The sequence below is a fragment of the Erinaceus europaeus genome, unplaced genomic scaffold (genome assembly GCF_950295315.1).
Source record: "Erinaceus europaeus unplaced genomic scaffold, mEriEur2.1 scaffold_1063, whole genome shotgun sequence".
Lineage (NCBI taxonomy): Eukaryota > Metazoa > Chordata > Mammalia > Eulipotyphla > Erinaceidae > Erinaceus > Erinaceus europaeus.
In genome coordinates this window covers 471-18,166 of record NW_026647958.1, presented here as the reverse complement: position 1 = coordinate 18,166, position 17,696 = coordinate 471, and the positions used below count along the sequence as shown (strand labels likewise).

The 17,696-nt window shown below is 52.8% G+C and overlaps 1 protein-coding gene across 1 annotated transcript; it reads right to left on the bottom strand.

Annotated features, from left to right (window-relative positions):
• Positions 1 to 1,856: 1,856 nt before the first annotated feature.
• On the bottom strand, positions 1,857 to 16,904 carry LOC132536551 (protein EFR3 homolog B-like; the record flags this gene model as incomplete). The annotated part of the gene is given in 11 exon segments (XM_060184558.1): positions 1,857 to 5,178; positions 7,454 to 7,503; positions 9,103 to 9,209; positions 9,799 to 9,847; positions 10,037 to 10,128; positions 12,628 to 12,756; positions 14,183 to 14,255; positions 15,203 to 15,490; positions 15,710 to 15,820; positions 15,823 to 15,915; positions 16,803 to 16,904. Coding segments are annotated over 11 exon segments (1,200 nt in total), but the record flags the coding sequence as incomplete, so codon positions are not given.
• Between the last annotated feature and the right edge of the window lie 792 nt (positions 16,905 to 17,696).

Sequence of the window (17,696 nt, the reverse complement as noted above, 5' to 3'; positions counted from 1 at the left end):
GTGCTTCTTTCTCCCCTCAGTGCTGCTGGCTAAGGCCTCCAGTGTCCTAACAGCTTTCTCACCAACTGACCTCCTTGTCCCCAGCTACTCTCCCCAACCCATGACATACAAAATCTCCACATCAGTTGACACTTGACACACTATGTCCCCTGGCAGAGAACCAGAATTGCCGCACCTCAATTTTCCATTAATTCCAAACTTCTGGGCAAGGATTTTTTTTTTTTTGACAGGACAGAAATTGAGAGGGGAGGGAAGATAGGGAGAAAGATAGACCCCTGCAGACCTGCTTCACCCCCAGCAGGTGCGGGGGGGGGGGGGGCTTGAACCTGGGACCTTGCATTTGGTGATATGTGAATTTAACCATGTGTGCCACTGCCCACCCCTGACAAGGGGTTTACATGGCTTTTGTTGACCAGGTTCACCCACCACATCAAACCCCAGTTCCCATGTTCCCACCCTCCTCCTTCACCTGGAATCCCACCCCCCTCCCCCAACACCAATATCTTGAATGAGTCCTTTTGCAACAGAAGCTCTGGTCTGAGTCGCTTCACTGAGAAAGTGTGGTCTCTTCCGGCTGAGTCTGCTCATCTCCTGGTCTTGTAGTTAGCCCCCCTGCCCGGAGGGCATGTTGCCCAACTCAGAAGGCACATTTCTTGCTGTGTGCCTGCCTGCCTTGTGCTCTTAGGGAAACTTGCTAAGTTCTGAAAGGGCAGAGGTGTGTGTGTGTGTGTGTGTGTGTGTGTGTGTGTGTGTGTGTGTGGTGTGTGTGTGTGTGTGTGTGTGTGTGTGTGTGTGTGTGTTCGAGTGTGCTCGAACATGTGTGTAGGGCTTTTTGTCATCAGGGTTATCACAGGGGCTAGGTGCCAGTTCTATGAATCCGCTGCTCTCAGTAGCCATTGTTTTTCCATTTGATAGGATAGAGAGGAGGAGATAGGGAGACAGACACCTGCAGACCTGTTTCATCACTGGTGAAGCTTCCCCCATGCAGGTGGGGATCAGGGGCTTGAACCCCGACCCTTGTGCATAGTAACAGGTGCACTTAGCTGGGTGTGCCGCGAACCGACTGCTGCATGGCTTCTTTTTCTTTTTGCCACCAGGGTTATCCCTGGGACTGGATGCTGGCACGACTCATCCACCACTCCTGGTGTCCATTTTTTTCCATTTTTTTTTTCATTCTATTATATTTGACAGGACAGAGAGAAATGGATAAGGGAGGGGATATAGGGATGGAGAGAGAAAGACAGATACCTGTGGATCTGCTTCACCATGAAGCACCCCTCCTGCAGATCCTTGAAGCGGGGTCCCTATGCCTGGTGATGTGTGATTAACCAGGTATGCCACCTCCCAGCCTCTTATGGCTTCTTTTCTATGTCCCTGGGGCCATGGACTTTGGCCTCACATACACATAGAAACTCACATATTTACATGAGGATAGACACTTACTACCTGCCAGTTGCACTGGATATACCAGTGGCTGACACAAATTAAAGCTGGCTAGGGAGCATCTGTGTACAGCACTGCTCCCCACTGCCCCAGTCTGATGCTCTAGGGGTATGTGATTAAATGGAGTTCTTCCTCCCGCCCTCAGCAGTCCCCAAAGTCAGATTCTTAAGGAAGACTAATGTGTGTTATGGGAAATGGACTGAGACTTGAGTCACTGTGATGGATAAGCAGCCCAAACCTCCCCACCTGAGGATACCCTGCCTCTGTTTACAACCCTCCCACCCCCTCCCTTCTCTGAAGCAAGTAAACAGTAGGTGGGGGAGCTAAATGTCAGCATTAATGTTGGCATTTCCAGATCCTGTTCGCACCCCAAGAAACCAATTCCTTTCAAGAAGTCAAGACAGACAACCATGTGATGACAACATTAACATTTATTTGAAAAGGGCATCATGGAAGCTCACAACTTGAGGCCTAAGAATGTTGCTAAGAACCCTTTTCCCTACACTGCCTGCCCCTCCCCCCTTAAAAGAAAGCAAATTTGATTCAATGCGTTTTTACCACAGAAAATGGCCACAGGTACGAGTTCTACACACAAATATAAATATGTCGGTTCTTATACAAATGTGAGGAGAACCTCGACGTAGCTCACATACACACATACATGCACGCACAGGACCACACACACTTGGCCAGGGCTCACAGATGCAACGTTACAATCATGGGTCGCAGCATTTGAGACTTTACAATTCTGCCCATCTCAGGTCAGGACCAACCATCGTGGAGAAGCTCAAAGTGGGGAACATCACGGTTGAGCCCCAAGGACCACCTATCTGATCCATCTAAGGACAAAGAGCACAGAAATTGCCTTCTGGCCCCTGTAACTTCACCCCATTTCCCTGGCAAACCAGGTCCTATCACCCCCCCCCCTTCCATCTCCAGATCTCTGCCAGACTAGAGACAAGATTTTGACCAGATTTTGAGAGTCAGTGGCACAGAGAAGCAACACACTGTCCATGTGAGGAGGAGGCCTTGTATGGGGGCCCCATCCCACCCCACCCCCAGGAGCCTTTGTCCCAACTGCTTTTAACTTGGCACTCAGCCTGACCACTCAGACCTGGCTCTCTCTCTCTCAGTCCTCAACTTTGGAAGGTCTGGGGACAATGGAACAGCAATTCCGTAATGTCATCCAGGGGTCCCAGAGGAGGCGTCCACAAGTCTGGCTCTGAACCATTTAAGTGCAGTCCAGGGCTAGGGAAACAGCATAATGGTTGTGCAAAAGACTTTCTTTATGCCTGAATCCCTGAGGTCCCAGGTTCAATCTCCAGTACCACCACTGAACAGTGGTTCTGACCCCCCCTCCCCCCATAGCTATCTCCCAGAATCTGCGCTGGGAACGAGCTCACTTTACCACTTTCTGTGATGTTCACGCTAATGCCCACCTGAAACTCAGTGAGTCTGGGGCTTGCTTGGCCAGAACTGGGCTCAGTTCTGCATCATCAGGAGCCTAGTTTCATTCTACTGAGAGCAAGTCTAACAAACTGGGAAGAAGGCACTCAAAAGACAGCCAGCAACTCAAAGGAAGCACATTCTCGAAAAGTGGTGGTGACGAAAGAAAGGCAGCTTCAGAGAGGCGACGGTGGGGTGTACAAGAATGGGGGCTCACACTCTCACTCAGTCCCCTCCCCGGGTGTGTGTGGGGCACAGCTGTGTGGTCCTGCAGGCAGAGCTGTTTCTAGAAAGACCCCCCTGGGGCAAAGACCCCCTTACACCAGAACCAGGCCCTCAAGGCAGATCTCAGGCTAAGGTGCCCAGGTGGGGGTGGGGGTGGGCGAGTCCTCTGTCCAGCAGGAGGGAAGACAGGGTTTCTTATGGGAATGAGCAGGAAATAAAAGACAGGAAGATCCGGGGAGGTAAAACATGCCTATGGTTCTGCCTATGGTTTGAGAGTGAGACCTTTCTTTACAGTGACCTGGCTAGAGTCTGTCCCCAGTTAAATTTGGTGTCCTAATAAAGAGATATTACAGTCAAGAGGAACTGAAGTTCATGCTGGTAATTTGGGGTTGAGAAGAAGTCAAAAGCCATAGTGCAAAGCCAAGAGTTACTGGGGGGCAGGTGCTGGAGTAGGGGAGCAATCTCCTGAACTCTATGACCAATGCAGGCCTTCTGGAAGCTGTGGGCCTGGAAGGAGGGTGGGCTGGTCTCTCTACTCAAGGAATCTGCTGCTTGTCGTGGGGATATGTGTGTGCTATGATTCCCCTGGCTTTGCGGAGGGGGTACACCAGTGTTTCTTAGTGGATAGCTATTCCTTGTACATCTATGTAGGGTTAGAGAGTGGTGTTACCCCAGGGCCCCTGGAGCCTGCCTCCCCCCTCTCCAGAAAGAGGCTGCCTCCATCCCAGCATCCTGCTCCCTAGTGAATCGAGTGGAATTCCTTCCAGTCAAGAAATCTACACAAAAAGCATGTTCTCCAGGGAGGACTGGCGTGACCACTCGCACTTTCCAGTGGGTGACAGCAGCTCAGGAAAGTCATGGAAGAGGAAGGAGTGTTTGCTCTGATGCAGGGGAGGACAGGACAAGGCACAAGGGCCCCAGAGCCAGGGAGGGGGGAGATGAGAGTGGGCAGCTCCCTGGGCTGGGCTTCCTCTCTGCACAGGAGGGTGAACAGTCCTCAGGAAACCCTGGACACAGGTGGGCCCCAAGTTCTGCCTGCTGGCTACTGGTTCAGGGAGGGAAGAAATCCTTTTAGGGCGAGGTGCTGGCTCCTCCTCCTCTCACACCAGTCATCCCAAAGGTGACCTCTGCCATCCTGGAGTCACAGAATGCCACCTGTCTGCCTGGGCATGCTGGGGACACAGGCAGCCTGCCTCTTCCTGAGTGAGTCCAGATGTGCTGCTGCCCACCCCCCTCCCTGAGGCTGCAGACACCTTGGGGCCCCTTGGGAAGAAAGGCAGCAAGGACCGAGAACACAGCGCTGGAGACGTCCAGAAGGGTGAGGACCAAGGTGGGGACAGGCAAGCTCCCTGGGAAGGCGGAGTGAGTGGATGCTGGAATGAGGGGCTTGTTCAGGGCCCTCTCCCGGCCTGGTAGAGCCTCCCTTCCCCACAAAGCCGGCAGCCTGACCCTCTCTGCTGCCCTGTGAAGTTTCTGCCCGGGCTTGTGGGAAGGCTCAGCATTGACTGATAACAAGAGTCACAGGGCAGGGGGCAAGTCAGGAGGGGAAGGGGGCAGATAGCAGACACTAGAGGGCGCTGGTGCCAGGTGGGGATGGTTGCCATCATCTTCTAGTCATGTTCATTCTTCCTGATTGTGGCTCTTGGGCTCCCCTCCAGCCCCTCAAGGTCCTGCCTGGCATTATTCTCTGGACATCCCCAAGAGTCGAGTCTCAGCACCCGCCCCCCACTGACACAAAGAGGCCAAGATGCAGGCAAGGTGCTTATAGGCCCCAGGGGGTGTACGGAGGGAGCAGAGGGCCAGGAAGGGGCTCAGTACCCCCGCCCACAGGAGTCCTCCTGGCACTGTCATTGGGGGGCTGGTCCTCTGAGAGCTTGGTTAGATTCTGAGTCGTAGGGGTGGGCAAGGGTGAGCCCCTCCTTTGGATGCCTGTCCGGCCGAGCTCTGTCTCTTGGAAGTCAGTACACGCAGAGATCTGGGAACTTCATCTCGTAGACAGGGATGGAGTGGTTCTGCGGCTGCCCGTAGGCAGCTGTGATGGTGCCCGACGGGCTGGGAGGGGGCCTGGCAGGAGCACAGAGGAGAAAGGCGTGAGAAGGGTGCTGGCCTGGGCGTTTCCAGCAGCAGGTGGAGGGCCACCACTCTGCACCCCAGAGGACAGGCTGTCCTAGAACCCGTGGCTAGAAGCCAAGTCTCATGGCGAGGGAAACACTGACATTGCTGCTTTAGAAAATAAAGTATGGTGGTTTGGGAGGTGGCGCAGCGGATAAAACATTGGCCTCTCAGGCATGAGGCCCTGCGTTCGATCCCTGGCAGCACACGTACCAGAGTGATCTCTGGTTTGTTATCTCACACTCCTCTTATCTTCTTCATGAATAAATAAACAAAATCTTAAAAAAAAAAAAAAAAGAAAGTATGTAGTCCAGTGGTGGCACATCTGGTGGCGCAAACATGTTACAATGCTCAAGGACCCAGGTTCAAGTCCCCGGCCCCCACCTGCAGGAAGAAAGCTTCACAAACAGTGAAGCAGTGCTGCAAGTGTTTCTCTCTCTCTCTCCCTCCCTCCATCTCTCTTTTTTAATTTGCCTCCAGGGTTATTGCTGGGACTCACTGCCTGCACTATGAATCCACTGCTCCTGGAAGCTATTTTTTCCCTTTTGTTGCCCTTGTTGTTTATTGTTGTTGTTGTTATAGCTGTCATTAGGATAGGACAGAGAGAAATCAAGAGAGGAGGGGGATACAGAGAAGGGAAGAGAAAGCTAAACACCTGCAGACCTGCTTCACCACTTGTGAAGTGAGCCCCTGCAGGTGGGGAGCGGGGGGCTTGAACTGGGGTTCTTTTGCTGGCCCAGCCCCCTCACTTTCGCTCTCTCTCTCCTCCCTGCTCAATTTCTCTCTGTTTATCCAATTAATACATACATAAATAAAACACCAAAATGTTGTGGTTGTTCTTTCTCTCTTTCTCTCTCTCTCTCTCTCTCTCTTTCTTTCTTCTTTTTACCTCCAGGGTTATTGCTGGGGCTCAGTGCCTGCACCACAAATCCACTGCTCCTGGAGGCCATTTCCCCCCATTTTTGTTGCCCTTGTTGTTATCATTATTGTTATTATTACCATTGATGTTGTTGTTATTGGATAGGACAGAGAGAAAGGAGGAGAGAGAGAAGGGACACAGAGATGGGGAGAGAAAGATAGACACCTACAGACCTGCTTCAGCACCCTGCAGGTGAGGAGTGGGGGGCTTGAAGATCTATCCTTGAGCCAGTCTTTTTTAAAAAAATTTTTGTAATTTTATTTATTTATTTTCCCTTTTGTTGCATTTGTTGTCTTTTTATTGTCATTGTAGTTATTGTTGTTGTTACTGATGTCATTGCTAGATAGGACAGATAGAAATGGAGAGAGGAGGGGAAGACAGAGAGGGGGAGAGAAAGACAGACACCTGCAGACCTGCTTCACCGCCTGTGAAGTGACTCCCCTGCAGGTGGGGAGCCAGGGGCTCGAACCAGGATCCTTACACCGGTCCTTGCGCTTTGCGCCACATGCGTTTAACCCACTGTGCTACCGCCAGACTCCCCTTGAGCCAGTCTTTGCACTTTGTGCCATGTGCGCTTAACCTGCTGTGCTGCCGCCCGACCCCCCCACCCCTTTTTTTTGCCTCCATGGTTATTGCTGGGGCTCAGTGCCTGCACCATGAATCCACTGCTCCTGGAGGCTATTTTCCCCCCTTTTGTTGCCCTTGTTGTTTTATCTTTGTTGTGGTTATTGTTGTTATTGATGCTATTGTTGTTGGATAGGACAGAGAGAAATGGAGAGAAGAGGGGAAGACAGAGAGGGGGAGAGAAAGATAGACACCCGCAGGCCTGCTTCACCACTTGTGAAGTGACCCCCTTGCAGGTGGGGAGCTGGGGGCTCAAATCAGGGTCCTTGTGCCTGTCCTTGCACTTTGCGCCATGTGCACTTACCCTGCTACACTACCACCTGACCCCCTGTGGTTGTTATTTCTATAAACAAAATAAAGGGCCAAGGAGAGCTTGGTGCCAGGGCACAGGACTTCCATGTCTGAAGACCCAGCCTTGATCCTTGGCACTGCATAGGAAAGAGCTGAACAGGGTTCCTCCCGCTCTCAACAAGGTAAATAAAGTCAGGGAGATTGGAGATGGTTTACAGCATAGAGCACATGCTTTACCAGCCCCCACCCCCAATCTCTGGTTCCTTGTGGGGAGCACTGACTCTCACTGTGACAGACTGGGGGTGGGGTGGGGGAGGGTTGAAGCCAGGCTCAGCAGGAAGGGCCTCAACACTGGGCACAGGGGCAGGGCGCCTGCCCGGGGCAGCTACTCACCGGATGGTGATCTCAAAGATCTGGTTGAGTTTGCTCTGCAGCAGCGATGCCTGAGCACAAACAGAGGGAGAGTGAGCCGAGGGTTCCCTGGAACTCAGCCACATCCCCCCCAACCCCCTGTCTAGCTGTAGGTCTGGGGCAGCTGAGGCTGCAGGATGGGACCAGGTAGACTTCTTCCTAGCACCTGACCATGGGCTCCAATCAGCCAGAGCCATCCAGCAACTCAACCTAGGAGAGCAGACACCTCAGCTCTCTGACAGGGGTCTGCTGGGTAGAGAATCAGGAGGCTGAGAGCTGGTTCCAGCTCTTTCTTTAGCTCACAAGGAGCAATTCTGGGCAAAGGGAGGTGTCCTCTCTGATTCTATCTGGCCCTGAGCCTGCTCACGGAGGGAGGTGGTGTCTGTGCTGGCAGCTGGGCCTCAACTCCCAGCATCTGACAAGAGCAGCAGCTGCTTCTCGAGATGGGACGAGGCCAGGACAGAGGAAAGGCCTAGAGAGACCTCTAGTCGGAGCCTGGAGGCGGCACAATAGTAGAAGCGCTCACAAGCATGAGATCCTGAGTCCCTGGCACTGCATGTGCTAGCGTGATGCTCTGGTTTCCCTCTCTTTCTCCCTCTCTCATATGAAGAGAAGGTGAAGAGACTCTTAAAAAAAGGAAAATCAATGCTATATTTGGGTGTTCCACACATAGGTATGTTGCTCTGTGTATTAGAACATGACTACAGATGCGGACTGCAGTCCCCTGCTACCAGAGGACATCTATGTTAGAAACAGGCGCAGCATATACACTAGCAAAATCACATGTATTCGGGGCCAGTGGTGGCGCACCTGGTTGAGTGCACATGTTACAATGCGCAAGGACCCGGGTTCAAGCTCCCAGTCCCCACCTGCAGGGGGAAAGCTTTGCAAGTGGTGAAGCAGTGTTGTAGGTGTCTCTCTGTCTCTCTCCCTATCACCTCCTTCCTTCTCGATTTCTGGCTGTCTCTATCCAGAAAATAAAATAAAGATAATAAAAATGAAAAAAAAGAAAAAGAAAAATCACATGTATTCTAACGGAGAGGGAAAAGTACAGGAAAACTCAAGTTACTTGTTGATTTTGGGTGTTTACAAGTATGTCCCAATGTTTCTAAGATGGAGCTGTGCCTTACCGAGGCCAGTGGGTAATCAGTCAACTTCAAGATAATTCTGGCAGTCTGGGAGGTGGTGCAGTGGGCAGAGTGCCGGATCCTCAAGCATGAGGTACCAAGTTTGATGTCCAGCATCTCAAATGCCAGCATGATGCTCTAGTTCTTGTTCTCTCTCTCTCTCTCTCCTTACCCCATTCTTTCTCTCAAGTTTTCTGCTTGCTGGCTGCCTCTTATTCAAACCTCCTTTTCCCAGACTGGCTGTTCTGTATCCTCCTCCAGGGTCCCTGGGTGGGGAGCTCAGTGGGCCCCAGCCCCTGGGGACAGAGCTGATGACTGTGGTGACTATCTGCTGTTTCCTGTCTGTCGGAACTCCCTGGGCAGCTGGGAGCACTTAGGCTCAGTGGGCACACACACAGTGCCGAGGCGATGACAACAGCAGCACCCTGGGCTGAATCTGTGCCTCATGTTCTGGTGACAGGGCCCACAAGCAGTGTCCAGTGGGTCCCATGACACCTCACTCACCCGAGCCCCGCAGTGGGCCGCGATCTCCTCAAAGGGAGCCTTCTGGAACTTCTCCACCACCTGCCGCCGCCGCTCCCGCTCCTGTTCCTCCACAGCCACACTGTCCACTGTGCAGAGAGGGGGCCGACCGTCAGTGTCGCCCTCTGGGCGCCAAGTGGGGTTAGGGTGCCCTGAGCAGAGGGAGGATGCAGGTCTCCCCGCCATCCTGCCTGAGGGCCAGCCCTCTCTCATGTCAGAGTTGGAGAACTACTGATAGTTAAATAAATGACCCTTTAAATGGTTTTAAGCTGCGGCCTCACCATGCATGAGGCCCTGGGGTGAGTCCCGGCACCACCTAGGAGAACTGTGACTAGCACCGGGGGAGGCCCAGGAGTGGGGAACAGCCCTGCCGTTTCTCCTTTCTCCCCCAGTTGTCATTCTCTCTCTCCCCCCTCAGTTTGCCCTTTTGTATCATGCTCCACTAAGTAGTCCAAGTATTTTTTCCCTCAAGGACTTAGAAAAGTCACTTTTCTGTGGCTCTCTGATCGCCATCAGAGGCCACTGTTCTTAGCAGAAGGGAGCAGCCCCAGCAGGTGGCTCTGTGGTTGTGAGCCCCCAGTCCCTCCCCCACATCTGTGCTGAGTCACAGCCCCGCTGCACACACACCCCCAGCCATGCACCCCAGAGCCAGCTCCCCAGGGCCACCCACCCACTCACCAATGGCCTTCTTCAGCGTCTCATAGGTGATCTCCTCGGCCGGAACTCGCTGAGGGAGAAGGGACAGAGATGCTCAGAGAGCGGGGTGCAGCCTTGGTAATGGCTCCCTCATTACCCTTCGCCTCCAGAAAAAGACTGATGGGCCGACATGAATAAGGACACCCACACTCTCCCCAGGACCCCGACAGGCTCCCCAGTAGGCACAGTGCCACCCACGCATCAAGGAGAAGACACTCACCTCCTCCTTCTCGGGGCTGTTCCTGGATTCCACCTCCACCTGCAGGGAGATGGTTTCCCCGATGCTCTTCCTCTTGGACAGGCGGTCCTCATCTGGGAAAGAAGAGGCCCAGGCTGGGTTCCCTGCCTGGAGGAAAGGCCTAGAAGACAGCTCTCACCCGGGACTGGGGTTGGGGGGGGGGCTCAGCACACAGGAACTCCGGCAGAGCTCACGGGAGCCGTATCCCCACTGTCCACCTGAGGAGGTGAGAGAGTCCTTCCGGGCTGTGGTTTGGAAGCAACTGGTGGGTATGAAGCTGCGCAGGACCAGGCAGTGGGCCTCACTCAGACCCGAGGCAACTGCCAGTAGCCGCGGTAACTTGCCTGTGCTACGCTCACTCAATGTGTGGCCGTCTCTGGGCCATGGGCCCCAGCCTCTGAGGACAGGGTGGCCCATAGCTCCACTTGACAGTGAAAGGATGCAACACCCAGAGACACCAAGGGGGGTAAGCTGGGGTAACCACTATGAAAAACAGTCTGGAGTCTTCAATACAACGATCATCGGAGCCAGAAATTCTACTTCTGGGTATTCATCTGAAGACAACAAAAGCACTTGGTTGAAGAGGTAGCTTCACCCCTCTGTTTACAGCAGCATCGTTTACGTTGGAGACACAGAAACAGTTGAAGCCTCCATGGTTGCATGGAGAAAGGTGTGTGAGCGCACAAACATGCAAAGGGTGGAGTATCATACAGCCACAGAAAAGGAAACCCTGCCATCTGCAACACCAGGGACGGACCTAGAAGGCGTTATGTTAAGTGAGATAAGTCAAATGAAGACGTCTGCTGGGTGATCTCACTAATATGTGGAGTGAAAAAGGAAAGACTTGGGCTGGGCAGTGGTGTGCCTGGCTAACCACACATTACTATGCACAAGGACCTGGGTTCAAACCCTGGTCCCTACCTTCAGGGGGAGAACTTCACAAGCAGTGAAGCAGTGCTACAGGGCACTCTCTCTCTCTCCCCTGCTTCCCTCCGCCCCACCCCTGTTCCTTCTCAATTTCGCTCTATCGTATCAAATTAAACAAACATTAAAAGAGAGAGAGAGAGAAACTCATAAAAAGATGAGATTAGTAGTCACCACGGGGGAGGGTTAGAGGCGGGGAGAATCAGATAAAGGCGACTGAGAGAGACAAAGCTCCACTTGGGGGCACCAGGTGGTGGCACCCCAGGTTAAGCACACAAGAGCACATAATACTAAGTGCAAGGACCCTGGTTCCAGCCCCCGGCTCCCCGCCTGTGTGTGGGGGTCACTTCACAGGCAGAGAAAGAGGTCTGCAGGGGTGTTTCTCTGTCCCTCTCTATCTTCCCCTCCCATCTCGTTTCTCTGTCCTACCCCCCCCCTGAAAAAAAGAAAATCAAAGGGTGGACAGAGGAGTAATGTATTTGTAGTGCAGGCACTGAGATATACACACACATACACACACATATACACACACACACACACACACACATATACACACACACACATACACACATACACACATACACACATACATACACATACACACATATACACACATACACACATATACACATACACATATACTATACATACACACACATACACAATATACACACATATATACATATACACACATACACACATACACACATATACACACATACACATATACCATACATACATACACACATGCACACATACATACATATACACACATACACACATATACACACACATATATACACACACACACACCCCAAAGCTCCACTTAGTGGAGCAGGTCTGCAGATGTCTCTTTTTCTCTCTTCCTTTAAAAATTTTTATTATCTTTATTTATTTATTGGATAGAGATAGCCAGAAATCAAGAGAGGAGAGCTAGACAGGGAGAGAGACAGAGAGACACCTGCAGACATACTTCACCACTCATGAAATGAACCCCTGCAGGTGGGGTACTGAGGGCTTGAACCCGGGTTCTTGCATTGCAACATGTAATGTATGCTCTTAACCAGGTGGGCCACTGCCTGGCCCTGCATTGCAACAAGTACACTCAGTCAGGTGTGCCACCGCCTAGTCCCCTCTCTCTCTCTCTCCCTTTTTTTTTTTTAACCAGAGCACTGCTAGGCTCTGTCCTATGGTGGTACAGGGGATTGAAACTGGTATTTTGGAGCCTCAGGCATGAGAGTCTCTTTGCATAACCACTATGCTATCTACCCTGCCCCCCCTCCATCTCTATCTCCCTCCTGCAACTGCTGTGTTTATATCCAATATAAAATCAACAAATTAAATAAAATACTTAAAAAAAAATTCCTAGGAGATACCATGTGAGACTTGTGGCATCTGTGGAGAGATAGGTGTCCGATTCTGTGCCTCACACCTGACCTCCCAGCACTGTGGGGACCCTACCCCCACACCCCTGCCCATGCTGTCACTTGATTCCCTGGGTCCCGTGCTGGAGGAGAAGAGACTGGGGAATTAAAGACTGTCAGCATGGATCTGCACTGGGGACATTCCAGGCAGCACCAGGTGACCCTCACACCCCTACCTGGGTGGGAAGACCCAGGGACAGCCTGGGGACCCCTAGCCACTCCTACCTGTCAGCTGGGGGATATAGGGCAGGCAGAGCCGGTCTGAGTTGTAGCCACTGCCCCCCAGCACCTCGCTGATCTTGCTCTGGCGAAAGAGAAACTCGATGGCCACTCCGTCAAGATTTTTGAGAAATCCTGGAGGACAGAGGAGGGAAGAGGCGGTAAGGGGACAGACAAGCAAGGCGACTTCCTGTGACAGTTCTGAGTCACAGAGATGGCAGGGAAGAACAAGGGGCAGCTGCTCCAGGCCCACCCTGAGGTCACCTGTGTCAGTGCAGCGTCCTGACCGGCGGCCTGCCAGCGCCTCTGTTCACCCTTATGACACAAGTGAGCACCTGCATTGACGGTGCAGCCAAGCCACTGCTGGTGAGCCAGGAGCTGGCGGATGGACGCAATCCCCCCACTGTCGCTGTTTTTATTTTATTTATTTATTTTTTGCCTCCAGGGTTATCGCTGGGGGCTCGGTGTGATGTCCTCAGGAGGGAAGCTTCACAGTGGTGGAGCGGGCTGCAGACATCTCTCTCTCTCTCTCTTTGGTTTTTTTTTTTTATATTTTATTTATTTTCCCTTTTGTTGCCCCTTGTTGTTTTATTGTTGTAGTTATTATTGTTGTCATTGTTGTTGGATAGGACAGAGAGAAATGGAGGAGAAGAGGGGAAGACAGAAAGGGGGGAGAGGAAGATAGACACCTGCAGACCTGCCGCACTACCTGTGAAGCGACTCCCCTGCAGGTGGGGAGCCGGGGGCTCAAACCGGGATCCTTACACCAGTCCTTGCACTTTGTGCCATGTGCGCTTAACCCGCTGCGCTACTGCCCGACTCCCACTTTTTTTTTTAATAGAGATCAAGAGACGAGGCGGTCAGGCAGTGGCACACACATTACAAGTGTGCAAGGACCCAGGTTCAAGTCCCTGGTCCCTACCTGCAGGGGGCAAAGCTTCATGAGTGGTGAAATTAGGCTGCAGGTGTCCCATTGTCTCTCTTCCTCTCTATCTTCTTCTCCCCTCTCAATTTCTCTCTGTCTCTATCCAGTAATAGGTCCATAAATATTTTTTTTTAAAGTGAGAGACAGAGAGACAGAAAAGGGACAGAGAGACAGACAGAAAGGGACAGAGAGACAGAAAAGAAGAGATGCCTGCAGCACTGCCCCTCCACTCAAGACGCTTCCTCCCTATAGGTGGGGCCTGGAGGTGAAAATGGGCTTCCTGAACAAGACAGCATGGTGTGCTCTGCCATGGGAGCCACCTGGTGCTATTTTTTTAAGTATGCGGTAGAGACAGAGGCACCAAGACAAAGCACAAAGATTGTTCCACTCCCCACAGAGCTCTCCCTGATGCCATGATGGCGCTCCCAGGTGGTGCTGGGCATTGAACTCAGGGCCTCACACCACACCACATGCCCTAAGTGTGGCTCTGTGATGCGACCGGGGGCCAAACTCAGCCTGGGACTTCTGGGTCAGGAGCAGACCCACCTCTTGCCCTGGAGCCCTGGCAGTGGGGTCCCCAGTCTCATGCCGCCACAGTGCCTGGCAGCCTTGCCCTTGTTCAGTCCTAGGTGCTGCGTACCTGGGCCTCTCCACAAAACACGTCCTCAGGCAGCATGTAGGGGGCCTCCTTCTTCCTGGTCTCGATTACCTGGGGCCAGGGAGGAAACACATGTGAGAGCAGAGCCCTAGCAGGCAGGTACATAAGCTCGGCCCTCAGTGCTCCCTCCCCACAACCTCATGACCACAGAGCTTCCCCAGGGCTTCCAGGGAGAGAAACTCCACCGATACCTGCAAGAGAGACAGACAGACAGAGAGACAGACAGACAGACACACACACACACACACACACACACACACACACACACACACGGAAATGGCGCTCTAACTGCAGTCTGAACTATTTCAGCAAGGGAAAGACCAGGGGAAACAAAGGCGGAGAAAGCACGACCACTCCATCTCTGTGGCTGCTACGTGGACATTCCCCCCTTCTGCACACTGCTTCTGTGAACTCCGGCAACTTTTCAGTTATTTAAAATGTTTGTTATGAGCAGCTCAGGAGAAGGCACATCACGCTGTCTCCCCTGCCCCCTGGATCTCTCTCTTCTCCTTTTTATCTCACTCATAAATAAACAAATCTAAAATTTTGTTTGTTTGTTTGTTATGTGGCACTGGGGAATGAACTCAGGCCTTCGCACATGCGTGCTTCCACCACACCTAACATTTTCATTTCCCAGAGAGAGAGAGAGAGAGGCACCACAGCACCACTCCACCACCCAAAGAACTCCCCCTGGTGCTGGCCTTGGTACTCCCTGTGGGGCTTGAACCTAGGGCCCTCAGCTGTTTTAAGGCCCATGCTTGAGTGGGTGAGCTATCTCTTGACCTCTGAAGATTTTCATATAAAGAACTTGACAGTTTTTTTTTTCACCCATGTCTCCAGTTCCCCATGACCTGAGGACCATGAGTGCTTCTGAAGTAAGCAGGTAGGAGGTAGAGAGTGGCCCTGAGAGCGGGGATCACAGGTCTGCGCCCCGCCCGCCTGCCCGCCTGCCCGGCCCCTGCACTGCTGCTCCTTCCCTCCCAGGGGCCACGGCCCACCTCATGGATGTGCTGGCAGAAGGCAGGCACGGCGGTGAGCTGGCTGATGAGGTTCAGGTAGGCAGCGCCCAGCGCGTACAGGGCACAGCGGTTGTACACGGGCAAGTTCTCCTCGTTGACCTGGGGCCACATCCTGAAGCAACAGAGAAGGGCTGTGGGAGCTGAAGCTGACGTGCCAGGGCCTGCCCTCGCCTGGTGCCACCTCGCGCTCCACCCCTGAGCGCCCCTGTCCCCAGAACAGCCCAGTGGCAACCTAGAGGCCACGGGCTTTGAGGCCAAAGCAGCCGTCTGTCAACGGCCGCAAGTGGCCCAGTGTCTGAAGGCCCAGCCTGAGGCTGCTGACCCCTCACTGCAGACCAGGGCGACTTTCTGGGGAAGCAGCCTGGAGTTGAGCTGAAGCCGTGCATTAAAACTAAATATCTGTAGGCGTCTTCCCCATGATGTGGGTCTTCCTGGAGGAAGGGTCACAGATGGCGCAGGGACAGTGGTTCAGCAGCTGTGCTCAGCGCTCCCATCAGCCCTTGGGCCCCCAGCCCCGCTCCGGCCCACCTGGACAGCCAGCACCAAGCGGATGAGGTCCACCACCACCTCCTCGTTGGCCAGCTCCACGCTGAGCAAGTGCCAGCAGGGCCGTACAGGGCCTCGTAGTGCTGCTGTGCATTGGACTCCTCCTTGCAGCTCAGGTAAATGTGTCTGTACAGCTGCTGCGAGTGCTGTGGGGGAGGGGGGGGTCATGTCAGGGGTGGGGGGGAGGGCCACCGAAAGGGAGGGGCGGCTGTGTGCGCCCCCACCTCTACCCTCAGCAAGGGGCTGCCACTCAGTGGCTGGGCAGGGGACACACCCAGTTGAGCCCACATATCACCATGCACAAGGACCTGGGTTCAAGCCTCTGCTCCCCACCTGCAGAGGGGATGCTTCTTGAGTAGAGAGAGCGGGTCTACAGGTATCTCTCTTTCTCTCTCCCTCTTTATCTTCTCCTCAGTTTTTCTCTGTCTCTATCCAATAAATGAATGAGTAAGTAAATAAATAAAATTTAAAAATTAAGAAAAGAAAGAAATCCAGAGTCAAGGAGAGCATGTGGCTATGTAAAAGACTTTTGTGTCTGAGAGTTCTAGAGTCTAGGTTCAATCTCTGGTACTACCTCCACAGCCAGAGCTGAGCAGGGCTCTGTTAAAAAATAAATAGTGGGAGCCATGAGGCACTCCGTTAGGCACACATAGTCCTATGCAGAAGGGACCCCCCGCAAGGGACCCAGGCTGGAGCCCCCAGCTCCCCACCTGCAGTGGGGATGCTTCACGACTTGTGAAACAGGTCCACAGGTGCCTCCCTCTCTCTCCATTGCCATCTCCCCTTTCCCTCTCAATTTATGTCTCTATTTAAGAAATAAAAAAAGAAAGGACCTGGAGGGAGTGAGCACACAGCAGGGGACCAGTGAAACCAGTGACCAGAGGAGCAGGATAATCATTGTGCCTGGACTGGCCTCACAGGGTGACCTGGGGGCTGGATTCCCCAGAGGGTCATCTGGTCAACCCGACTCAGCACGGTCAAAGATGGAGGCAGACTCAGGGCACTGGTCCATCTTGAGGTCACCCCTGCTGACCTTCTTCATGAAGACGGTGTCCTGTCGAGAGCACTTGTCCACTTTCAGCTTCAGGACAGAGATGTCACTGAGGGTGCTGGGGGGGGATGGGACACAGGGGACCTACCTTAGTACTTCTGTGAGGCTGGGTGGTGACTTTGCTGGGCTTCGTCCTCAGACGGGGGTGCTCCCTCTCTGGGTCCCTCCAGCCTGGCTCTTAGCCTAATCGCCACCACCTCTGGAGTTCTCAAGTTCCTATCCCTACCCTACCCCTCTTTTATTGAAAAGATCTTATTTATTGTGAAAGTTTTTTTCTTTTTCTTTTTTCAGTGCACTGCTCAGCTCTAGCTTAAGGTGGTGTGGGGGATAGAACCTGGGATCCTGGAGCCTCAGGCATAAGTCTCTTTGTATAACCATTATGCGATCTACCCCCTCCCTGAAAAGATTTGATTTATTTGTCAAAGAGAGAGGATAGACAACTGAGCCATCACTAAGGGACACGTGACACTAGGGATCAAACTCAGACCCCACCGCATCACCTCCCCACCCACCAGCCCCCACCCCCTTTAATGCAGTACTGGGTATTTGACCTCATACACGAGAGACAGCGCCAAGTGCCCTCCCTGACCCAGTTATAAATCTCTTTACTAGTACTATTATTATAATGATTATAATCATCATTGCCACCATTGTGACTGGGATTCAGTGCCCACACAACGAATCCACTGCTCCTGGCAGCCATGGTTTTCTTTCTTTCTTTTTCCTTTATTTGACAGGACAGAGAGAAATTGAGAGGGGGGGGGGTTGAAAGGAAGAGAGAAAAACAGAGATGCTTCACCTCTGGTGAAGCTTCCTTCCTGCAGGTGCGGAGCAGGGGCTCAAACCCAGGTACTTGGGCATGGTAACGTGTGCTTA